The sequence below is a fragment of the Corythoichthys intestinalis genome, chromosome 3 (assembly GCF_030265065.1).
Source record: "Corythoichthys intestinalis isolate RoL2023-P3 chromosome 3, ASM3026506v1, whole genome shotgun sequence".
NCBI classification, from domain to species: domain Eukaryota; kingdom Metazoa; phylum Chordata; class Actinopteri; order Syngnathiformes; family Syngnathidae; genus Corythoichthys; species Corythoichthys intestinalis.
In genome coordinates, this window is record NC_080397.1 from 50,368,712 (window position 1) to 50,394,866 (window position 26,155).

Sequence of the window (26,155 nt, forward strand, 5' to 3'; positions counted from 1 at the left end):
CGTCTTCACAAGATCGCTCCAACTTCCGTTTCCTGACTATTTTTCTTCACTTCCTTTCTTGGCCCGAGATGAGTTCTTACAAAATGCGCTACTGCCCTCCAGTGGCCAGTTTTATTGCTTTAAAATGGGTTTTGAGCATTGTGCATTGCAGTTTAGGTGCATCAGAACCTAGAGATGCCTCTTGAAAAAAACGTAAAAGACGTATAAATACGTTTTGGGACTCTGAAACAATTAAAAACAAACATATTTATACGTTTTTGGGAGCAATTGAGTTAAAAACTGTGTCCAAAGTGAAGATGTGCCATATCTGCGTTTGTGGCCCTATCATGTGAACACTGATAACCGAAGATTTAACTGTTTGAAACGTCACTGAGTGCGACAAACTTTGTTCCTACGTCACACATGACACCGATGTTTATATCGTTTAGATCTAATTATTAGACTGGTGGTTTTTGCTTGCATTTATTTACAAACTCTTGCGGAGCTTCATACATGCAAAGAATGGCAGTGTTATGGACAATTATTTTTCGCACATTGCTATGATTGTACTTTAAAATGAATGAATGCCGGTGGCTGTGGAAGCTTTTTTGTTCAACAAATGTGCTGGTGTAGACGTAATTATTTTTTCAGGACATATGAGGACAGGAGCCTCGGTTTTAAAACACCCTGCTGGGGTAGACAAGGCCTGACCTTCTTGGGACCCGAGTTGATTTCTCTCACAAGAAACTCAGGCATGCTGCTGTCTTGTAGGAAAACAATGAAATTGCGACACTGTCGTAAATAATCGTATTTCGAGCATGCCGTCATATGCTGAGACAAATGACGAGTCAAATTTTATGTCGGATCTTATAAGGATAGTATGTTGAGGTGTTCATATGTCAAGGGACCACTGTATAGTGTTTAGCTTGGAGTGGAACCTTCAAGGTTAGCATTTTTACACCACTGGACAGCACAATGAAACCCTTCATTTGAACAAACAAATCCAGATAAAGCATACAGGTGCATGTCAGTGAAGTAGATTAGAAAATGTATTATTCATTTATTTCAATTGTTCACTTGATACTCATGAATTGCGCAGATCCATAATCATCAGAAAAGGCAATTCTTTAATAATTTCTATAAGGAAAACCATCTATTCGTTTTTACATAATGTTTTCTTGAGATGTTGAAATTGGTGTTTTCATTTATAATTCAAAGTCATAATAAGTAATCATTCTATTGCAGGGAAAATAAATCACCTGCAGAGCGGTGTGTTGTGAGTCGATGTGGTTTTGAGTTTTCGAATTGAGGCACACAAATAAATTATGTCTTAAGTATAACCAGTTGTTGGAATTTGACCTCTTAGCGAAATTACCGGAATAACACCAGCCAAACCGCCGGAACCACACTAGCGCAACACCAACAAACCAGTCAAAAGGCCAAACTCCACGTTTTCACCATAGTTTTAATCCCTTGTACTGACTCCATTTTAAAAGCTGGAAAAAGGCTTTGAAACACAAGTTGACAATTTATTCCAAGTCGACAGCAATCAGACAGCAAGGCAAAAACAGCAAACAGACCCAGATGAAGAGGAAGGCTGGATCCAGGGTCAGCAGTCAACACTTCAACAAAATATTCCTTAGAAAAATGACAGTCATTAGCTAAACATTCAGTCTTTTGAAGGGTTTTGTGAGGCGGGCTGTAGTCCGGAAGAAGGGTGTGTTTGGGCATTGTTTAGGGTTATTGTCTGTTGCGGATTGGGCAGGAGAGTTCGTACGTTACTGTTGTCAGAGCAACAATAGGTTAAGGATTTTGCCAGCCTCTGCCCAATGTGAGTGCTGAGTGTCCAACTGGTTTCTCCGTTATCGAATTTTCCTTGTGGGAGGAGAGGATGTCCTTCTATTGTTCTGGACTGTCCATTGTTGGTTACCAGAAGAGCTGATGGTGGGATTTGGTGTTACAGACGTGGGCTTGTAGCTGAGATGTCTTGGCCATCCCCTGCTTGTTTCGCTCCGTCAGCTACTTGACGTGCAGGTTGCATCTCCCAGTCGGCACGATTCCCATGTCGGCTTTTGTAGTCAGCCTCCTGTAGTTCTAATCTCCCTCATCGGCCTGTCGCCTTGGCACTGCAAATTCCAATCACTCCAACCACTCATACTTCAAATATATTCTACTTCTATTCTTAAATTATGATTTAAATGCTATTTATTTTATATTGGGTGTGTTAGAGTAATACAAAAAGTCAAACAGTAAATACGGGTAGAATTACTATTTACTTCACAGTGTACGACCAATAAAATAACAAGCAGTGGACTACAAATGTCCAGACTTTGAACAGCTGTTTTGTAAGAGGACATTTAACTCCACTCCCAAATTTCTCATATATGCTTAATATTATATTTCCAAGTTTTGCAGTGTAATATTCTCCATTGTCATGATGGCTCACCTTACAGCCCTTAATGGTCTGCAGCAAGGCTTGATTGGTTGATAAAAGACTGGGGCGGGGTTACGGTCCATCTCATTTTCTGGTATCTCAGCATTCCAGCTGCCACGAGGTCATCATGTCATTTTCTTCCGTCCCACTCGGGCTTTATTTTTTGCTATTTGTCCTTGTGCCCTGGACCTATATGTGTAACAGGAGCTTTCGTTAGTTTTTTTTTTTTTTTGTTAAAGGAGGAATGTATATGCATTTCATTTACAGTAGGACGACAATCTATTATTCATGTAGGGCAAAAGCGATTGCATATATTTTTCCCGCTCGGAGGCAGGATGCATACATAGCCCATATCATTTTCAATACCTATCTGTGTCTCTTTGAGTTGTCGTTTTCATTCCGTTACAAACATGTGTTATGTAACCTTGGCTGATGGGGACGATGACAGATTGGATTCAAGGGAAGCTGGGAATGTATCAGTAAATTTGAGGTTCTGATCGTGAGGATGAAGCGTGACAGCGTTTCTTACTTTATATTCTCAAGTTATATAAATTACCATATTGAGGTTTTTCTTGTACTTGGAAAACTAATAAAACTGTCGAGGGGCTTTACAGAACACATAAAAAAGAAAGCAAAACAATGCAAATCTGTCTTTCCAACATTGCCTTTGACACAAGGACACAATCAGCTTCTGTGCGAGGTTGTTGTTTCAGAGACTCTCGTGCCTTTTTGATGATGACTTTGGTGTGAGCGCTTCAGATCCGGCCAGTTTGTACGCCAAGGAACGTGAAATTAAAGAATCCTTTCCATGTAGTCACTTTCAAAGAAAAAAGACGGAATGTCTGCTTTTGCTTGTTGAAGTCTACTATTTCAAAGTTTTTGTTCTTATACCAAAATGACAGTCTCCACGTTGTCCTAGTATCCATCTTAATCAAGTCCGGTGATGAGCACAACTAAGCAAAATGTATACCGTATTTTTCGGACGACAAGTCGCACCTGAGTATAAGTCGCACCAGCCATAAAATACCCAACGATGAGAAAAAAAACATATAAGTCGCACCGGAGTATAAATCGCATTTTGGTGGGAAATTTACTTGATAAAATCCAACACATCGAACAGATATGTCACCTTGAAAGGCAATTTAATGTAAAAACTAGGGCTGTCAAACGATTAAAATTTTTAATCGAGTTAATTACAGCTTAAAAATTAATTCATCGTAATTAATCGCAATTCAAGCCATCTATAAAATATGCCACGTTTTTCTGTAAATTATTGTTGGAATGGAAAGATAAGTAATGTATTTGTTTATTATAACAATAAATCAACAAGATGGCATTAACATTATTAACATTCTCTTAAAGCGAACCATGGATAGAAGACTTGTAGTTCTTAAAAGATAAATGTTAGTACAAGTTATAGAAATTTTATATCAAAACTAGGGCTGTCAAAATTATCGCGTAAACGCGCGGTAATTAATTTTTTAAATTAATCACGTTAAAATATTTGACGCAATTAACGCACATGTCCCGCTCAGAAAGTATTCTGCCTTTTGGTAAGTTTTACAGCAAGGTTTTTTGTGCTGTCTAACAGCGAACTCTTGTGGTCGCTTTGCGACATGGTTTATTGCTTTCTTGCCAGTTCAATATGGCTGCACGACGTCTCGGGCTGACGCCTACATTGTAATGTTGTGCTTATATGGTCCTTGGACAAGATTTGTCCGTAAGTATGGTTGTTGTAAAGAATGTACATATTATGTTAGTAAGCGAAATGTTCTATTTTTTGTATGAGACGCTTTTTGTTTATGTTTAGTGAACCTGTATAGCGTGCTAAGGTAACATTGTTGCTAATGCAATGCTTGTGTACTTTTTTTTTTGTAGTTTCACTACGGTCTAAAGAGGACAATGGTTTGAGGCCATTTTATTAATAAATCAGATGAAAAAGGAAGAAGTCTGATTATTAAGGCGTCGTTCACTAGCTGTATAGCTTTGGAAAAAGTAGACGCTTCGGAGTGAGGACAGCATAGACGGATTTAAATGACAGTAGAGTGAAATGCCCACTACAGTCCTTATGTACCGTATGTTAAATGTATATATCCATCTTGTGTCTTATCTTTCAGTTCCAACAAATTATTTTACAGAATATATATATAATTTACAGAAAAATATGGCATATTTTATAGATGGTTTGAATTGCGATTAATTGCGATTAATTACGATTAATTTTTAAGCTGTAATTAACTCGATTAAAAATTTTAATTGTTTGACAGCCCTAATCAAAACCCCTCTTAATGTTTTCGTTTTATTAAAATTTGTAAAATTTTCAATCAAAAAATAAACTAGTAGCTCGCCATTGTTGTTGTCAATAATTACACCATGCTCACTCATAGTACTAACCCATAAAATCAATTGGACCCAAGTGCCAGCAGAGGGCGCCAAACACCAAAAAACAAGTAACAAGTGGAGATTACACTGTACTGTCATTTTAATCTGTTTGAGAGGGGCATGTGCGTTGATTGCGTCAAATATTTCAACGTGATTAATTTAAAAAATTAATTACCGCCCGTTAACGCGATAATTTTGACAGGCGTAATAAAAACACAATAGAGAACAACTTGCTGAATAAGTGTACAGTGTACAGTGCATGAACAACGAAATGCGAATATACTGTCCTCACCAGGACGCTACGGCTCGTTCCTGGCTATACTACGAGCTAAACTCCCAAATGATGATGCTGGACGTCCGTATAATTTGCTGAATCAATTTCGTCCTTGATACCAAACAGGTTCGCATCAACGTAAATAAATGATAATTAGGTGCTATCACAGCAATGACACAAACTGTTAGCATGCGTTTACTAGCATTAGCACATCATTCAAACAACCACACAACTGGTTCTAAGTGTCTGATTGCGGGTGGAAAACACCCAAAAACAAGAGAAAAGATGATACACAAAGGGCGTTGCCTCTGTAGAGATATTTTACAACTACAATTTTTAAACAATGAACGTAGGTTCGCAGCCGTGTTTCTCTCTCTCGCCCACTCGCTCAGAGACGCTGCATAGCTGTCAGTCTTCTTGTGGCGTGTGAGCGCTCTTCTTCGCGTAAACAAGTGCGAGTGCGCCCCCACTTGGGCGTGAAAGCGCCACAAACTAAAAGCATGCATTTCAAATAAAAAAAGTCAATACAATTGAACACACATTTCCAAAGGCAAAACGCGAACGTGGCCATAGCTAAGAGTTATTCAGATAACTATAGCATAAAGAACATGCTAACAAGTTTACCAAATCATCAGTGTCACTCCAAAACACCAAAATAGCATGTGAAATGATATCATAATGTGTTAAGAATTTCACACATAAGTCGCTCCTGAGTATAAGTCGCACCTCCAGCCAAACCATGAAAATAACTGTGACTTATAGTCCAAAAAATACGGTAGTCATCCAAAAAATGTAATGACTAATATTGTGAGTAATTTCTTACAACATTTGATTAATATAATTTTAAATATAGTATTTTTTTCTTAGCACATACAGCTGAATTTTTTACGGTGCTTTAAAGACGACATGTGATTGGACAGGCTGACGTGATAGAAAAACGGCAAGCTTGAGTCTAATTGTTATAATGGAGTCATCTTGATTATTACTGTTGGCATCTCTGGCAAAAATGAAGTCAATATGTAGAATAAAGAGGAAAAATGTAACGGCTCTAGTGTAGCCCAAAGTAGCGGAGTAAAGGTAACGTTTCTTCTTCATGAATCTACTCAATTACCATAATTTTCGCACTATAAGGCGCACCTCACAATAAGCCGCCAACCACCAAATTTGGCACGGAAACGGCATTTGTTCATAGATCAACCGCACTGGACTATGAGCTGCAGCTGTCGTCACTGTATTATGGGATAGTTACACCAAAAGATATTAACCGGTTGGGATAGGCTCCAGCACGTCCAGCACCCTCTTGAGGAAAAGCGGCATGGAAAATGAATGAATGACACTTTATTTGACAGCAGCATCACACAACTGTCATAAAACCTAATGAACAACCATGAAGCTTTGAACTAATTGGCAGAAAAGCTTCATTGCTTCAATAAGCTTAATTTGGCTATCAATGCTCCCTTGGGGGAGACATTCAACCTCCGCTGCCACCTGCTGTCAACACTGTTGTTGTCCAACATGCCTCGTAGCATGCATTGCAGCGCTACTGATGTACATAGCAATCAAAATTCATGTTCTATGTTACTTATTTCTTCAGTTACTGTTCCAGTTGTTTCATTATTTGCTAGTTACGGTATTTGGTAACACTTTATTTGACAGTGTCGCTATAAGCCTGTCATTAGACAATTATATTTATGACATGACACTGTCATTTAGTGTTATCCGGCAAATTATCTCATTTTTGAATGGATGTAAAAGATCCTAGCTGGACCGAAATGAAGTTAGTGACATAATTTGCTGGATGACACTTAATGACATCTGTCATAAGCATTCATTAATGCCCATGATAGTGACATGTCATAATTATGACAGTCTTATGACAGTCTTATGACGCTGCTGTCAAATAAAGTGTGACCTATTAACCCAAATAAATCAACAAATTAGCCGCAGGATTCAAAATGAATGGAAAAGTAGTGGCTTATTGTCCCAAAATTACTGTAAAAGTAAAAGCATGGCTTAGTAAAACTACTCTTAGAAGTACTAGTATATTCTTCTCAAAAAGTTAATCAAGTAAATGTAATACATTCCTACTATGGATAGGAATTGATAAGATTTTTACGATTCCGATTCCATTATCGATATTGCATAACGATTCAATTCTTTATCGATTCCCTTATCGATTCTAATTTGGACTACTGGACTGTATGAGGTTCTGGGTTCAATATGTTTTATAGTTCATTCGCCTCGGGGTGTCGATTAGAACACAGGAAGCGGAGAGTGGAGTTGGTCTTTGGCACTTTTAATCCAACTTGGCAACAGGCACAACTATATAGACCCTACCCACGTGACGTCACAGCTCCGCTCTCCTGAATGGTACCGCCCACTTGTCCGCCAAAACATAGTGTTAACCTGTTACGGCTACGTACATTTCTCCTATTTACGGCGTGTTTTTCTGCTCCTTAACATTAATAATCAAAATGGTGAAGGCGTGTGTGGCTGTTGGTTGCACTAACAGAGAAGATGGAAGGAGAGACTTGAAGTTTTACCGTATTCCGAGGGATCCAAAGAGGAGAGCGAAATGGACGGCTGCAATTCGACGTGAAAACTGGGCACCAAAAAATCACCACAGACTATGTTGTAGTCATTTTATATCCGGTAAGATGCATTTAAGATATACTTAGGGGGTTTTGGGCTGACAAATAACCACAATTAAGATCATTGCGAGGCTAATCGCCGACAACATACGACGTAGTACGACATAGTTTCAAATTCAAGATGTTTGTGACTTCCCTTTCTTCCACCATCGTTATTTTTTTGAATAATATTTAGCTGGTACCAAGTGAAAGAAACTGGCCTCGTCTACGGGGCTGACAAATAACCACAATTAAGATCATTGCTAGGCTAATCGCCGACAACATACGACGTAGTACGACATAGTTTCAAATTCAAGATGTTTGTGACTTCCCTTTCTTCCACCATCGTTATTTTTTTGAATAATATTTAGCTGGTACCAAGTGAAAGAAACTGGCCTCGTCTACGGGGCTGACAAATAACCACAATTAAGATCATTGCTAGGCTAATCGCCGACAACATACACGTATGTATGTCGTGAGAGTGCTATCGCTAAACCATATAAACATTAAAAGCCTTAACTCCATTGACAAACGACATGAAATACATTAGACTTGACAGTGGATGTTAGCAATAACAAAAGATTTTGAATTGAAAATTTCGTAACTCACCTTTCCAAGCACAAGATAGATTCCTGCCGAACGAGGACCTGTTTCACCCAACCAGCAACGAAGTATTTATAAGCCTCCAAGCTCTTGAAGTTTTTCAAATTTTCGTGGGAATAGGCTGATTTTGTGTGGACAAGATAATTGTAAATATCAGCGTAGCAGATGTCAGGCAGACAGGGCGAAGACAGTGGGTCGAAAAACATCGATTTGGGCATCAAATATGGATCTGGCGACTGTATAGAACGAAGCTTTTCCTCATAACGCCTTTTATGCAACAGATCCAGTGAGTTTGCGGCATCAGAAAGCACCGGGTCTTCCATGAAATGCATTTTAAATTCCGCCATCAATTGAAAACAATGCCAATACAGAGTCAAAATGACGGACAAGTGGGCGGAACCATACAGCGAGCACGTGGTTTTGTGACGTAGGTGGGTAGGGTCTATACAGGCAACGGCACTTGATATGACAATCACCCAATGAGCAGATGAGAGCATGTGTGGAAAGATGTTGATGTATTTGTATGTGTGTGGAAGAACAATGGAATGTGTTGGTATATGTGTGGTTCTGAAAGAAAAGAAAATTACATCATATTAGTGCTGATGCAATAAACAATGCTAATTGACTGTAAAGCAGTCAATAACACACATACATGACTCGTAATGTTATAATGACACAAAGGTGGGGGGGCGCGAGCGCGCACAACGAGGAAGCACGCGGCGTGCACGTGCAGTCGTCTTGGCCATAAAAGTGGCGAAAACTAAGCACTTTACACTCATATGGATCTACAAAATCATTTTAAGATGCTAAACTAAGACATTGCTTATAACACAAATGTGCAACGCGAATATAATGTAAACAACGCTCTCCTCGATGCAGCGAGCATGAGCGGGAGCAACCAGCCGGTGTAACAGTAAAAACACGAAACGGTCGCGCTGATACCGGCTCTAACTTATCATAGGAACTTTATGGCATGAAGAGGAAATACTTACTGTACATTCATTCATGGACGCACAGATTAGTACTTCTTCTAACAGGTGGCCATCCTCTGCTCGAAATGCGCACCTTGCGCCTATTCTCGGTCCCAGAATATGGAGCGCGCATGACGTAGGACAATAACAGGAACTCACTGCCTGGTTGCTATGGGAACAAACGCATACCCATGGAATCTTTCTAACAGGAGTATTAAAATTGCTAATAAAATGCAAGATACAGTGGGGAGAACAAGTATTTGATTCACTGCCAATGGTTTTCTTATAGAGTATTCGACGACGAATACGATAGACCCATTAATAGACTTTTTTGGAAAAATCACCATTTCTTTAAGTAGTCTCATCAATAATGACATGGCCTGTAAAAGTCAATCCATATTTATAATTGTAGAGAAACCATTGGTTATTATGTTGCCGTGTTTGCCGATTCGAAAGTGTGTAATATGCCTACCCGTGAAATTGTGCTGGTTGGAAACCATGAGAAAATCGTTAAGAGTTATTGTCAAACGATTCCATGGAATCGGAATACTCGAAACCGATTCCCATCCCTAATTCCTACCCACCTCTGCCTTTTATATACAACAATCTTCATCATTCACAAATAACCCCTCCTTAGCCTGGAATAAACTGTATTATATGAATACAATGTTATCATGGTGAGTCGACCAAAGTCTTTCCAAACAGATCTATTTCTGTAGACATGACTAATTGATCATGGTAGTATGACATGTTTTTCCATTTGTCAGTTTAATAAAATATCCAAATATCTTCCTGTGTGTGTGTGTGTGTATCAGACTCTTAAAGAGGCCAGCGAAAATGCCCGGAAGGACTTCCATCGGGAAGCTGAGCTGCTGACCAACCTTCAGCATGAGCACATTGTCACCTTTTATGGTGTGTGTGTGGAGAGCGACCCCCTGATCATGGTATTCGAGTACATGAAACACGGAGACCTCAACAAGTTCCTCAGGTGCGGATCTTTATTCAAAGTTTTTTTCTGGACTAAATCTGCACACGACGTCTTTCCCAACAAAGGTTTTGTCAGATAAGCATGATCAACATTAACCTAACAGGCCTACCTACTTGCCCCCCATTTAGGGCTCATGGACCGGATGCAGTTCTCATGGCAGAAGGCCAGACCACCAGACCAGTGGAGCTGACACAGTCGCAAATGTTGCACATCGCCCAGCAAATAGCGTCCGGAATGGTCTATTTGGCCTCACAGCACTTTGTGCACCGCGACCTTGCCACCAGGTTCATCACTTGTCTCATAACTATATACAACTTAATCTATTGCTATCATACAATTAAAATGGCACTTAAAAACAGTCCACCAGAGTTTTTGTATGGTAGCACTTTATTTGAATATTGGTCACAAGACTGTCATGATTATAACATGTTTGACACCTGTCATGAACAGTGTTGTTAATAACGGCGTTAGAATATAACGGCGTTATTAACGACATTATTATTTTTTTCAGTAGTGAGTAATCTAAATAATTACCTTTCTCATCTTGGCAACGCCATTACCGTTACTGAGGATGGAAAGGCGTGCGTTACTATGCCTTACTATGTTGGTTGAATGGCAGTAGAAAAGTCTGAGGGAGACGGTTTGACGGAGACGACAGAGCAGAGCAGGAGTGGGAAGGAGGCAAGGGAGCTGTGATACCGTTGCAAACGCGATGCTACTATGCTAAGTGGCTCCAATAATACCTGACTGTAGCTGATAGCCTACAAACTACGCCCACATGATGCTACGGTAGATATCACATAAATAGAAATAGATTCAAAATGACAGACACAGCTGCGCTAGCAACATGTATAGAGAACTAGATGCGTTAGTAAACAGCTGCCATCTTAAAGCAGTAAACTTCTCAGGAAGGCTCTGTTGTAGAGAACCTTCCGAGCGAAACTTAGTAACTTTTATCTAAAATATTCTTAAATCGGAAAAATCTTGACTTGAATGCATCTTTAAATGATGAAACAGTTTTAAAACTTTCACATGTCGAAAGTAGACAGAAGGGAGCTAATGCAATAACAGGAGCAATTTTCACAATATTAAATGACTTCCAAACATAGCTAAGGTTACTACCCAGTTATTGCAATATCCGCAATACACCTGTGTCTAGTTAAGTTTAGGATAAAGAATTGGGTTAGGGCCAATTGTCCCAAAAACATGCTGGAACGCTGACGACTTGACACTGAATGCTATTTTTTTGTGCCTTATATACTGTTCTCAGTTGTTCTTTGTGACATTAAGGAGCGCACAGTCCTTATGATAGAAACCTTTGTGATGCATGAGTGTGATGCAATATGGTGGCACATGACAGAACCGACTTTGTGATGGAAGCCTGATGCAATATCAGGCAATATGCTAGCACATGAGCGCACGTTGAGAGCATGTGACAGAACCCCCCCCTCTCAAGGGACGGCTCCAGAAGTCCCAAGAATTGAGCCCACCAAGAGCTACTAATCCAGGGTCGGGTTCAGAGTCAGAGTCAGATACAGGCATGGGCTTAGAGCAGGCATTGGCTCCATCTCCTCCTTTCCAGTGGAGGAATCAACTACTGATGGCACAGGATCGGGTTCAGAGTCAGAGTCAGATACAGGCGTGGGTTGAGAGCAAGCCGTCAGATTATCAGAAATAAAGAGGCGATCAGTGGGGCAGGGCAATGGCTTCGTCAAGGGTGCTGGGTATATCATAGGCGACGAGTTCATCTTTGATGCAGTCCGCCAGGCTGTGATCCAATGCGTCGATTACAGCTTCCGTGTTCCAGTCGCTGCGTCTCACCGGAGTTCGGAAATCAGTCGAATACTCAGACACTGACCGATTGCCTTGACGGATGGTCATGAGGGCGCGGGATTTCTCAGAGTTAGAAAAGCCCAGGTCGAGCAGTTTGATCATTACATCGGCAAAGGCATTGAAGTTGGTACAGGCTCGTACTGGAGTTGTTGCTGATGTTAGTGGTCGATCTGGATTAATGATGCGAGGTCACCAGACATCCGGGAGACCTCCTTTTCCATTTGGTGAAGACAGTCCAGAACAGAGGGTTGATACGCTGGTTCCATGTTGGTCAGGTCGTACTGTCACGAAGGGGACGGAAGACCCAGTTGCGTATCGCAGACACAGGACTTTATTGATGTTGACAGGCAAAGGAAACAATCAGGTCAAGCTGTAATGGACAGTTGACATCCTAGCGTATGCTGGAATACTGACGACTTGACACTGAATGCTATTTGTCTGTGCCTTATATACTGTTCTCACTTGTTCTTTGTGACATTAAGGAGCACACAGTCCTTATGATAGAAACCTAGTTACTTTGCCAAGTAACTCATTACTCTTACATTCAGGTAACTGAGTTACTAATGCAGTTACTTTTTGGGAGTAATTTGTAACCATAATCAATTACCTTTTTAAAGTAAGATTAACAACACTGGTCATGAACATGAATGAATGATTATGACAGATTTCATGAACTCTTTTAGTGCCATGAAGGATGATAGATTTACAATTATGTGGCTCTTTTCATCCTTCAGCTGTGAATTTAACTGTGTTTATCAATAGAAAGATGTGCACTACTTGCTTTTGAAGAGAAAATTTACCGAATGACACTTGACTCATTGACGGCGATAAACGTCCAATCCATTTGAAGTGGAAGAATTGTTCAAATTGATTGCAGCCAACATTCAGACAAAACTGAAGCTGTTTATATCAACTTCAAGCATCAGAAGTGACATCATTTACTGAATGACGTGTCACAAGCATTCAAGTCGTGTCATAATTATGAACCCAGGTTCAAATAAAGTGTTTGCTTTTTTAAGTCAAAACAAAAAGAGATTGAATTCACGTCATAACTAAATCAGAGAAATCATTTAAATGTGTTTACAAGTAAAAGTCAAATAGTTACGTAATCATCATAGTCTAGCCACTGGAAAATCATCTTTGATTTTAGAATAGTACTAAAAAAAACAACTTTAAAAACAACAAAAAACAAGACATGAAGATAAGCACTTTAGATAATTGATGGATGGTGATCAATCTTACCCTCCACTAAATGTTACTTTTTCTGGTACTCTAAAATGTTAAATGTGTAGCCCTATCCAGAATTCAAAGTGGCTGCTATAGCGAATCAATAAAAGCTCAATCTGCAGTTGAAGCAAATGTAAAAGTTACACTGCAACTTCACAAGCTTCAAATCAATACTTGACTATCCCAAATGTGCTGTTTTGCGGCTGACGTGTTTTGCGTACTGTCCAATAGGAACTGCCTGGTGGGCGAGAACCTGCTGGTGAAGATTGGAGACTTTGGCATGTCCAGAGATGTTTACAGCACTGACTACTACAGGGTAGGTGTATGTGTCCAACTTTATTGTTTTTACACGTTTCGGCTCAAACCCTCCCTCCCTGATGCATGAGGCCCTCTATGCTCCCCTGACCTGCATGGGCATGACTTATGGACAACAACAACGAAGGTATAGTAAGACGGTATATATGAGTGCATCATTGTAAAACATCGCAGTACATCAGTGCCATGCTATATGCAGGGATGAAGGAACAAAACCCAACAAAACAAAAAAAAAAAACAGTAATTTACATTCCTTACTTTTGGAACTGACTGTTTTAATAGATAAATCATTCATTACCTTCGAAAAGTAAATGGACTATATCTTACTTAAATTTGGACAACCAGGGGTGGGGCTAGTGGACAGGCAAGCCAGGCAGTTGCTTGAGGCTTCGGCCAATAAAGGAACCCCCAAAGGCTACCAAAATGTACTCCGCAGGAACCACAAGAATTAATCAATCAACTTTATTTGTATAGCACATTTAAAAAATCCGCCAAGGAGTCCAAAGTGCTTTACATACCATAAAACAGCAAAACAGGTTAACTTTCAAACATAAACACATAAAAATAAAATAAATAAAAGACGAGGTCATAAATAGTCATTGCACATTAAAAGCTAAAGAAAAATAAAATGTTTTAAGGCGTGATTTAAAATCCGTAAATGAAGGGGCCTGTCTAATAGTAAGTGGTAATTGGTTCCAAAGCCTGGGCGCCATCACCGCAAATGCACGGTCACCCCTAAACTTCAGCCTTGATCTTGGGACATCTAGAAGCTGGTGGTCAGCCGATCTGAGGGTTCTAGTTGGACTGTAAGGCTGAAGCAGTTCTGACAGATATGCCGGCGCAAGATTATTCAAACATTTAAAAACAAATAATTATCTTGAAATGTATTCGGTAATGTACTGGGAGCCAGTGAAGAGATGCTAAAATCGGGGTGATGTGTTTGCGCCTGCGGGTTCTAGTTAGGAGTCGAGCAGCAGAGTTTTGTACAAGTTGCAGACGGACCAGTGCAGCCTGACCGACGCCTGCATACAAAGAATTACCATAATCCAGCGGAGGTATGACAATAGCATAAATATATTTCTCCAAATCAGAGTGTGAAACAATAGATTTCACCTTAGCAATCTGGCAAAGCTGATAAAAACAGTCCCGTACAACACAAGAAATCTGCTTCTCAAATTTAAAATCAGAATCAAATTGGACCCCTAGATTTTTGACATAGTTCTTAAGAAACAGAGACAATGAACCGAGGTCAACATTCAGGGAGGCCTGGCTAGTTGGTCTGAACACCAATGCTCTCATTCAAGCTTAAAAAATTAAGTGAAAGCCATGACTTTATATCGTTGAAGCATTCATTGAGTTGACAGAAAGTGCCATTCTGCGCCATTGGAAAATAAATCTGACAGTCATCAGCATACAAATGAAATAAATCACCAAGTTTCCTAAAAACAGAACCAAGAGGCAATAAATAAAGCAAAAATAAAAGAGGGCCGAGAACAGATCCCTGGGGAACCCCGTGTGGAAGCGATGCCTTTTTGGACATGAAATTGCCCATTTTTACACAACAACAACCACCATTGTGGGTCTCCACCTCGCAACCTTAGCAACCTGTATTTGACTCGGTCATTGGGTATTTCATGAAAAGTGAAACTTAAGTGTTTTAATCTTAAATGTGTAAGCTTATTTTATTTGACGTCATTTATACTATTATTTTTTTTCTATTAAAATGGTCTGCCAGCTTTATTGGTCTTATGGTGTTGCCTTACACATTGTTTGTTTATTTATGTGTGCAAAAAAACAATTTTTTTGAGGTGTACACAGTTGGAGTCAGGGCTCCGGGGACTTCTTGCTTCGAGCCCCAAGAGACACTTGCATGCCACTGTGAACAACTTCACAAGCTCTCTCCATAACTTAAATTAGCAACCTAGGCTTGTCTCTTAGATTAAATGGATCATTACTTATTTCCTTAATACCAATTAGTAGTCTCCCACTCAGCCAGTGCTTTTAAGCCATCATATGGCATTGCTGAAAGAACATAAAAACAATACACTTTGGTTTTGGGGGATACATTTCATATGGGGAAAACACAAGTAGGTGAATTTGTGAATACCAAATAGACTATTAAGAAGCCACTCATCGCGTTAAATGCTAATGCCAACGCAAATGCTATGCTAACGCGAACGCTATGCTAACGCTACAAGTTAGTAAAGTGTGTGATGATCACTTATCACAGACATTTAAAGGCTAAAACAACATGGCAGATCTAGCCAAATGGATAAGAAAGCAAAACTTACCAAGCAGCACTTGATACGTTTCACAAAAGGAGCCTGGAATGGGAACACGCTTATTCACCAGTGTTTGGGGCGGGGGCGAGGGGGGCACATGAGTGAAACGACCAAATACTGCTAAAATGCGTGCAAACCACACAAGTTATAAGATAATGTCACACATTGTGAACTTATGACTGAAACAAAGGGGAATTTGCAACTCTTTCATGTCTCGTCAGATGACAACTGGCATTCATCTCGTCATTTTTAGTCTCCCAAGACATCTTTTTAGCGGGTCATCGTGACGTCATCGTCAAGAAAAAATGTTCGTTGACGAAATGTTTTCGTTATCGTCATCGTTGACGAAAACAACACTGCGACACACTAACCTGTAGCGTTAGCATATCATTCACGCTAGCATTAAGAGGCGAGCGTCCTCTTAAACTGGGACAGCGTACATTACTTCCATTTCATGGCGTCCAGGTGGATATAATTAATTGAAAGTAATTTACTGTTTTCCTGCTGTGTTTGTATTATAACCATGTTGGCGTTGTCCTTGTAGATAGACGCTACAGTATGTGCCCGTCCATCAATGTTCATTTGAAATAGTTGGAAACTTTTGTTTATTTACTTTTAGAGGGTTTTTTTTTTTTTTTTTTTTTTTTTTTCAAATTTACAGACGCAAAAGTTTTTAGTAAACGTCGACTACAATTAAACCAGTGCTTCTCAATTATTTTCTGTTAAGCCCCCCACCCAGGAAGACATAAACGTTTTGCCCCCCCACAACTCTCTGCCACCACTGAAAATTGTATCACTTGCCTATAAATTATTAATATAAGTATAGCTCTGCATATTATTGTGTCCTTTTTAATATTAAAGAAAGAATATATAGCTCAACTTACAATAAAGTACCGAAAAGACAAAGTGCATCACTATGCCTGAATTAAAAAAAAAAAAAAAAAGTCACATCAAATTTGTAAAAATACATTCACTGTACATTTTTTGACCATTTAATAGTGAAAAATAAATTTTAATAAAATGAATCAATAAAAAAAATACATTCAAATAACCATTTAACCCTAAAAACAAAAATTAATCGAACAAAAACAACAGTGTCATTGGACAGTGGGACAGTTTTTATTTTTGCTATTTTGCACTGAGCAACTTGGTATGCCACATTATATGATGCTAACAGTGCTCGCTGGTTTACGGATGTAACACTGCGAAACAATGCGGGACGATTGTTGGCAATATTCGGCACATCTTGGCAGAAATAAAATCAAGTGGCTTATCAATGTGAGTGGGGTCTAATGTTTATAAGTGACATCTTATTTGATGTGACATCCTGCGGTCTGTTGCAAACATTTTAAGAAACAGACTGGTCTTTTCTCGTCTCCCACTGTATTAAAAGTCAAAGCCAAACGCTACATATGCTTAGTCATATTTCCTCGTCTTAGCTCATCATATCTCCAGTGCTCTTTGCTGTGTGCTCGTTTGGTTCAAAAATACTGCGTACACTTTGTAAATGATACATTATTCTAGTATTGCAAAAAAAGTATGTTCCCCGAGGTCACATGCGCCACCCCTGGCAATGCTCTGCGCCCCCCTAGGGGGGCCCGCCCCACTATTTAAGAAGTACTGAATTAGACGAAGATAAACACATTTTGATATGACTAAAACATGACTAAGACAATTTTTATCTACAGAACTAAGAGTAACACGAAAACTAAAAGGGCTGCCAAAAACAGCACTGATTCAAATAATCATTTTTACATGATGCAACCAGAATATTTCGCTTTTAAATTCTCTAAATGTTGTCTGGATTAAACCTGAGATCCGTGTTGCGTGGAATAAAAGGTGTGCAAATACCAGATTCCCCTCTGACTTCCTTTTGTACACTGTGACAGCAAACTACCGTTCCCCACAAATCTCCCACCGCCATCCTCCTGTTCCCCCTTCTCCCCTCGCATGCCCTCGTCGCTTCAATAGAGCTACGTGTGCTGAAGCTGTAGCCATAGCAACGCACAAAGGCAGCGCCGATGAGCCGCTGAGTTGTATCCAACGTTTTCTGGGAAGAAAAGTAATCAGGGAACTTGTGTTTAGTATGCTTGAAGCAGCACTGGAGATGGCAGAGAAGGGTGGTATGCGTTGGGGGGGAGCAGCGCGAGTGAGAGCAAAGGACAGCAAAGCGTTGAAGGCTGGAGGGGAAGACAACAAGAAACAAATAAATATCAACCGGCTAAGAAAGCAGTCTAAGATGGAAGGATAAAGAATCAGACGGGGGCGTTGTAAAACACAGAAGGGAGCAAAAATAAATGCATCTATCACAAATGACAAAAAAGGATGGGGACGTTAGAAGAGATGAAAGAATTTATGTGGTTTGCCATCCAGGAGAGTCGTGTGTGTGGGGGAAGCGTGTTCAGCCACGCGCTTACGTCAGACACAAGTCAAGATGACTCATAAAGGAATCAACCCCTACCTCAATGTGTGTGTGTGTTGTGCCTGTATATGGGAGGAAATAGAAGGAAAAGCGTAGGACTGACGAAGCCGTTTTAACGTCACAGCATCCGCTTACACAAGAAGCTGGCAAATGCTTTGGATGCTCCATTCTCACCTTTATTCATAATCTTTTTATCAGCCAGGTGCTCCTAACTCTTCACCAGCATGCAGTACAGAAATGAGATTCAGACATACCGTAGATGCCTTTCTATACACAGACCTTTATTAGATTGTTTGACAAGCACGCATTTTTTTAGCTTGTAGGGGTGTTATGGTTACTCAATTTTTATTTTTTTCTTTGTGTTCTGTTTTTAAGCTCCACAACTTTAGGGGATTTGAAGTAGTTTTGTTTCAAGCTCGGTCATTTGAGAAGGATTTACGCCAGGGTTGTTTTCAAGTAGTCCAGTTTCAGGTGGATTTACTTTAATCGGGTGTAAAGTAGCAAATCTTGGAGGGCATTTACAGTTGTCTTGTTTTTAACTTTGGATGATTTTGGGAGATTTTGTGGTGTCTCAGTTGAAGCAGCACAACCTTTAGAGGATTTGAAGTTTGATTAGCTTAAGCCAGTGCTTCTCAATTATTTTCTGTTACGCCCGCCCAAGGAAGACGTAAATGTTTCGCGCCCCCCCAAACTCTGCCGCCACTGTAAATAGTATCATTTGTCTATAATATTACTACTATAAGTATGCCTCTGCCTCACATTGTGTCCTTTTTCTCTATTACAGAAAATAAGAGATCAACTTATAAAGTATAACTTTATCAACATTGTTTTGTTTGTAACAGAAAAGACTTAACGCGCATCAATTTGCCTGAATTTAAAAAAAAAAAAAAATCACATCCAAACTGTAAAAATACATTCAAGGTACATTTTTAACATTTGATACTGAAAAATAAAATCAGTAAATAATAACAAATTCGAATTGATTAGAAACATTAACTCATGAGGACAAATATGCCAAAAAATTTGACCCAAAAAACAAAACTGAATAGAAGAAAAAAAAAAAGAGTGTCTTTGGACAGAAGGACAGTTTTTATTTTCGCTGCTCACAGTATTACCTCATTTGCAAAGGTGTGGGGTTATTTAGCACTGAGCATGCTAACAGTGCTCACTGGTTTACTGATATAACACGGACAAAGCGGGACGATTGTTAGCAATATTCGGCACGTTTTCACTGAAAAACAACCAAGCGGCTTATCAATCAGATTGGGATCTAATATCTTTAAGTGGCGTCTTAATTGATTTGGCTTCCGGCTGTCCGCTATAATCATTTTTAGACACAGTAAACAGTGGTCTTTCCTCACCTACCACTGTATTAAATGTCAAAGCCAAAAGGCAAACGGCCCGAAAAAAGCGCATTCTCGGCGGCCGAGGGAGAACCGTAGGTGAGGGCCGTCGTTGTGACGATCCCAAGCCGAAAATGACACTTCTCGGGCGGACATGTGAGAACCGAAAAAAGACAGTGGGTCCCTGCGTGAGTCCACCCGGAAAACGGCTTTCAAAAACGGTGCACAGCTCTTCATATCTCTTGTCTGTGTGCTCTTGCTTATTTCAAAAATACTGCACGCACTTTGAAAATGAGAGCGCCACTGCCACCCACTGAGTGGATGCGTAAGTTCACTTTATTCTAGTACGGCCCCTGGGGGGGAGCGCCCCACTATTTGAGAAGTACTGGCTTAAGCGCACAGTAAATGCACTGACCAAAAACGTGCATTGTATCCTCTTTCCCATGGCACGAGTCAGCCAATCAGATGGTTTATTCTAAGCGTCTTTTCTGAATGGTGAGGATAAAAGTCCAAGAGGGCATATTTAGGGTTTAATTTGTGCCAGATCATGCCGAAACAAGATCCGGCACCTCTTGATTTTGGCCTCCCTGTGTTCCGGGACTTATTTGGGCAGATCGGGCACCTCTCGTGTATAGAAAATAATAATAATATGTGGACCGGCGATTTCCTTGGCTTGTTCTTCGTCGCTCCTACGTCCGGTTCTTCCTTCACGAAGGTGGTGTAGTGTATAAAGACACAGAGACGCCTAGAGTGGCTGTTACATGGAGACTTTTATTAACTGAACAAAAACCAGCGGGGGACAGTGAACCTGTCAACACCACGCTCACGCGCAACTCTCCTTTTCGCACCCTCTCTCCCCCCCTTACGCTCGCCCACTTCTTCTACGCCAAATTGGCAATTGGCACACTGAAATGGGACAGTGGCAAACGCAATTAAATGAAGGTTACCAGCAGGATTCAATCCCGTGTTTTCCGCAGTGAGAGGCAGACGAACGGAAAAACCATGGCAAAGGTACAACTCGCAACGAAAGGGTCAAAAATACAAACTCAAATGGCAGCAAGTCAATATCTTGGCAAGTCGCCTAGGATCGGTTGAAAGATGATGCTGATGAGCTGGAATTGGATGCAGGTACGACGTTGAGAACTCATCCATCAGCGCTGTAACAAAACAATCTGTCCAGCAGCAGAATTTTTAAAAAAAAATTATGCCAGTCTTCATTCTAGCTTCGCTTGCTAGCTAGCACAGCTATTCTCCCAGTTCAGCCCAACCGCGTCATCACACCCAGCATGCAGTGCCGTAAAACATAGCGCCCTTCGTACGTCAAAACATGTACTAAATATTAAAGATTTTTAAATCAATGGCAATAACATACTGTATGTAGAGATGCCGATCGATCGGGTCCGATCACGTCATTTTCAAAGTATCGGAATCGGCAAAAAATTTCGGCCATGCCTTTTTTTAATTTTTTTTTTTTTTTTAATTAAATCGTTTTCTAATTGTGGTTAACGTTACAGACATAATATGTTACACTGATCCAGAGTCTTCAGTTTAGGCTTACTGTAGGGTTATCAAATTTATCCCAAAAACGGCGGTAATTAATTTTTTTTAAATGTATCACATTAAAATATTTAACGCAATTAATGCATGCGCCGCAAGACCCACTCGCGCATTGTCGCACTCAATCTGTAATGGCGACGTCTTACCGATATAAAAAGGTAAAAGGCAGCGTAAAATGGAGTAGGGTGAATTTTGGCAGCATTTGGAGCCTTTTTTTTAATTGGCTAAAGCCTTACGATCCTTCTCCCTATGATTAGAAATATCATGGGAAGCAATGTGGGGAAAGCAAGGTAGCAATTGATCTTTTTCTTAACACCTTAAGTTATTTCCCAACGCAGAGAAGATATATCAATTGGTAGCACTACGCACAGTCATGGTTCCACTTCCCATCATGCATTTGGGCATGCCTACAGTATCATTTACTGAAAGCTCAACAAATACACTAGACGGCAATATTTAGTCACAATATACAAAGTCACAAGTCTTTCTATCCGTGGATCCCTCTCACAGAAAGAATGTAAATGCCATCTTGAGGATTTATTGTCATAATAAACAAATACAGTACTTATGTACTGTATGTTGAATGTATATATTCGTCCGAGTTTTATTCATTTTTTTCTTAATGCATTGCCAAAATGTATATGATCGGGAAAAATTATCGGGAATGATTGGAATTGAATCGGGAGCAAAAAAAAGCAATCGGATCGGGAAATATCGGGATCGGCAGATACTCAAACTAAAACGATCGAAATCGGATCGGGAGCAAAAACAAGCACGATCGGAACAACCCTAACTGTATGTGTTTCTAATAACATATTTTATTAAAAGAGAAAAATTGTGGCTTATTAGAGCCTGCAAGTCTTTAAGCCCAAGGTTCCCTTTAAGTGGAGTAATGCACAAAATTCGCAATTAAGTTAAATCCCTAGCTTGTATTGTCTCTTTCTAGCAACAAAACACATGCAGTCTGAACTCCTACTTTTTTCTTCTGTTTTTTACAAGACCAACAAACTGCGTTTTAATGAAGAGTCTGACCAAAAAGAACGTTATGTCTTCCAAATAAGAGCACACAATGCTGTCAGACACATGACACATCTTCACCCGGGCGATACTTAAACACGTGTTAAGCAAACATTTTACAGAGCTTATAGCGATTAAACTAATTATGTTCGTTGTTTGTCTTCTGTATGATAATTGTGCATTGGTGTTTTTTAATTGGCAGATTTACTCTCATTAAAATTGTGTATTTAATCTTGGGCAGGCCATTATGTACTCCAACAAAGACTAATCACAATATTAATTTATGTATGAGTGACTTCTTTCCTTCTCAGGAAAAAAGGAACACACTAACGCACACTCAGACTCATACAAAAAAAAAAAAAACAACACTATTTGATGTTTCCGTAGCAACACCAAGGGCAATTAAGGTTTCTCCGTATCAAGTCGAGGGCGGACTTTGTCACATAAGCCCCACCCACACCGCATCTTTCCACTAGATGTATTTTTTTTATTGGCCTTGTTGCCATGGATACTCCAGCCTGCAGGTGATCACCACTGAGTGACAAGAATCTCTTCCAATGCTGTATTTGACCCCTCCCTTTTTACTTCAATCATCCCTGGAACGCTTAGATGGCTGCAACGATGCATATTCATGCCGGTGAGAGAGACAGAAAAGTGACGAGGAGGACAGAACGTTAGAAATGCAAGACGTGATGGCTGGATAGCTGTGTAATGGAAGAATGAAGATGAATGGATGGATGGGGAACAGGGGCGGACTGAGACTAAAAAACAGCCCTGGACTCTGATCAGCACAGCCCCTATTAGAGTAAACTTGTACTTCCGCAAAGACATATTAATGCACACATTTTAAATCTATTTTAAACAATGATTGTATCACCAATTAACAACAATATGAATAAGTGAGCTGGTAAATTAATAAAATATAAAAGAATATACAGTGGGGCAAATAAGTATTTATTCAACCAGCAATTGTGCAAGTTCTACTTGAAAAGATAAGAGAGGCCTGTAATTGTCAACATGGGTAAACCTCAACCATGAGAGAAAGAATGTGGGGAAAAAAACAATAAATCGCATTGTTTGATTTTTAAAGAATTTATTTCCAAATTAGAGTGGAAAATAAGTATTTAGTCACCTACAAACAAGCAAGATTTCTGGCTGTCAAAGAGGTCTAACTTCTTCTAACGAGGTCTAACGATGCTCCACTGGTTACCTGTATTAATGGCACCTGTTTTAACTCATTATCGGTATGAAAGACACTTGTCCACAATCTCAGTCAGTCACACTCCAAACTCCACTATGGCCAAGACCAAAGAGCTGTCGAAGGACACCAGAGACAAAATTGTAGACCTGCACCAGGCTGGGAAGACTGAATGTGCAATAGGTAAAACGCTTGGTGTAAAGAAATCAACTGTGGGAGCAATTATTAGAAAATGGAAGACCTCCAAGACCACTGATGATCTCCCTCGATCTGGGGCTCCATGCAAGATCTCACCCCGTGGCGTCAAAATGATAACAAGAACGGTGAGCAAAAATCTCAGAACGACACGGGAGGACCAAGTGAATGACCTACAGAGCTGGGACCACAGTAACAAAGGCTACTATCAGTAACACAATGCGCCGCCAGGGACTCAAATCCTGCACTGCCAGATGTGTCCCCCTGCTGAAGAAAGTACACGTCCAGGCCCATCTGTGGTTCGCTAGAGAGCATTTGGATGATCCAGAAGAGGACTGGGAGAATGTGTTATGGTCAGATGAAACCAAAATAGAACTTTTTGGTAGAAACACAGGTTCTCGTGTTTGGAGGAGAAAGAATACTGAATTGCATCCGAAGAACACCACACCCATTGTGAAGCATGGGGGGTGGAAACATCATGTTCTGGTTTTTCGGTAAAGGGACCAGGACGACTGATCTGTGTAAAGGAAAGAATGAATGGGGCCACGTATCGAGAGATTTTGAGTGAAAATCTCCTTCCATCAGCAAGGGCATTGAAGATGAGACATGGCTGGGATTGATTTGGCCTGCTTAACTTTCATTCAGTCATGGCGGTTTCTAATTCATCAATGTAGTATATGGACTACGCGTCACTCTGGGCTCACACAGCTAATGTCATGGGATCTAATGTAGCACATCTAGGTTGCTATTTGATGATATCTAGTGTGCGCGCGCGAGAGTTGGCAAGGGATCTAACAAGGACATCTAGGTTGCTATCTGATGATATCTAGTGTGCGCGCTGCGCCGCTTGAGTGTTTTCTGGCCACAGAAGTCACTTCTGCTCATTACTGCACAACACCAGTATAATATGACAATCGACTTTCATAAACAGGACGAATTTGAAGTACGGCGCTCTTAATTTGCCACTCATTGAGAAACCATGAGTTTGCTTAGTCTCTCACAGTCTTAACCTTTCTGATCGCATCGGCGCTACTACAGCATGCGTTAGCTTAAGCATGCTAATCGTTTGTGAATGCCATGTTAGAAAAGCAGTGTAACATCGTGGATATGCGTTGTAGTGAACATCCTTAATATTGAAGACGAAGGTGTTATTTTCGTTTGGTAATTTCGAGACAAAGACATACAGATATCATGCATCGGGATTTGGGAAGTTGGCTCACGTGGGGAGGACAGTTCATTTGTGCTAAAGTGATCCCAGCAGATGGTATCGGCGCCCTAAATGTTGGCACTCGTCGATACCGATACCATCAATTCGGGCCAGATCGGCGCCCCCTGCCGATACTGGTATCGGTATCGGTGCAACTTTAGTTTTCTGTTGTGGTCGAATACTTGGGGCGAGTTTATGTGATTGTATAGTAACCACTACAGCTGTCTAACATAATGCACCCACGGAACTCATGTGGGCGATGCTGTGTTTCGGAGGGGAACTCTTTGACACGCGGTTTCCTGGATAGAGAGATTAGAGACTCAGCGCCCGACACACCACACACAAACTTAACTCACCAAATGACAAGAAGCAATAAGATCATCCGCTACAATTGTTTTTGATGATGTGTGGATGCTAACTGATACATGCTAATTGTTTGTGTGGATTGTTATCACTCTATCAGTAGCTAGTTAAAACGCAAATTTGAATTGCTGTTATTAAAGATAAAACTGATTTATTTTAATCTATTATTTTAGTTTCATTCTGCGTTGATGTCATGAGCAGCTGAATAAAGTCAGCAAACAACACGGACGTCTGCCATCGTCATTTCGGAGCTTAGCTTGCTGTCTAGCTAGGACTTAGCTCCACCATCTCGGCGAAGACCGTACAATGACGAATTATACTTGTTTTTGGATAGTTGTTTTGAGATTTTGGGCGTATTTAGGGGTACTTAAAGGGTTAATTCCGATTTAAGAGGAAATTTGGAACCCGTTTGTAAACCGGGGGTTTTTCAGGTGTGTACAAAGGCAAAGGGGTCAGAGTATTTCATTGGTTTGATGACAAAAAAAACCAACACAAAGGACAGTGCCAAACTGTCCAACATAGGGTTGCGCACAACCCGTATAATTACAACGAAAGATCTTTTCTGGGGGGGGTGGTCCCATGTGTTTTGTTGTGATAGTACATGTTTTGTCTTAGGGAAACGTAAACCTTAAGAAAATCGAGTTTGGAGCAAGTTATGATTTAATATCAGTGTCCATGCACTTTGATGGAATCGTTCCTTCTGCCAAAATGGCTGCCATGCAGGCATTTTAGTTAGCCAGGCTGCTACAGGTCACCGGTTTATCTGTCTTCAGAGTTGTATTTTTCCCACTCGGTAATCATTGGCGCATCTTTCCGCTGCTGTTAATAAAGTGTGATTGCTCGAGTGGGCTTCGTATCACACCTGAAAGTGATGATAGCTCTGAAAATGGCTCAAGTGATAATGTCTATCAAATTACATACGCTGAAAGTATATC

At 40.2% G+C, this 26,155-nt stretch overlaps 1 protein-coding gene and 1 long non-coding RNA gene across 2 annotated transcripts in view; one reads left to right on the top strand and one right to left on the bottom strand.

Moving 5' to 3' along the window:
* Window positions 1-26,155, top strand: part of ntrk2a (neurotrophic tyrosine kinase, receptor, type 2a) — a 281,961-nt gene that overhangs the window by 223,663 nt on the left and 32,143 nt on the right. The window contains exons 16-18 of the mRNA XM_057830849.1: window positions 10,089-10,261; window positions 10,390-10,545; window positions 13,553-13,637. Of these exons, the coding sequence (XP_057686832.1) occupies window positions 10,089-10,261; window positions 10,390-10,545; window positions 13,553-13,637 (414 nt within the window). The remainder of the gene's footprint in view (window positions 1-10,088; window positions 10,262-10,389; window positions 10,546-13,552; window positions 13,638-26,155) is intronic.
* LOC130912799 (uncharacterized) lies at window positions 1,433-9,401 on the bottom strand. Its single transcript, XR_009062644.1, has 3 exons — window positions 9,295-9,401; window positions 2,426-2,602; window positions 1,433-2,105 (listed from the first exon to the last, which is right to left on the bottom strand). It is a non-coding gene; the product is annotated as an uncharacterized LOC130912799 (long non-coding RNA).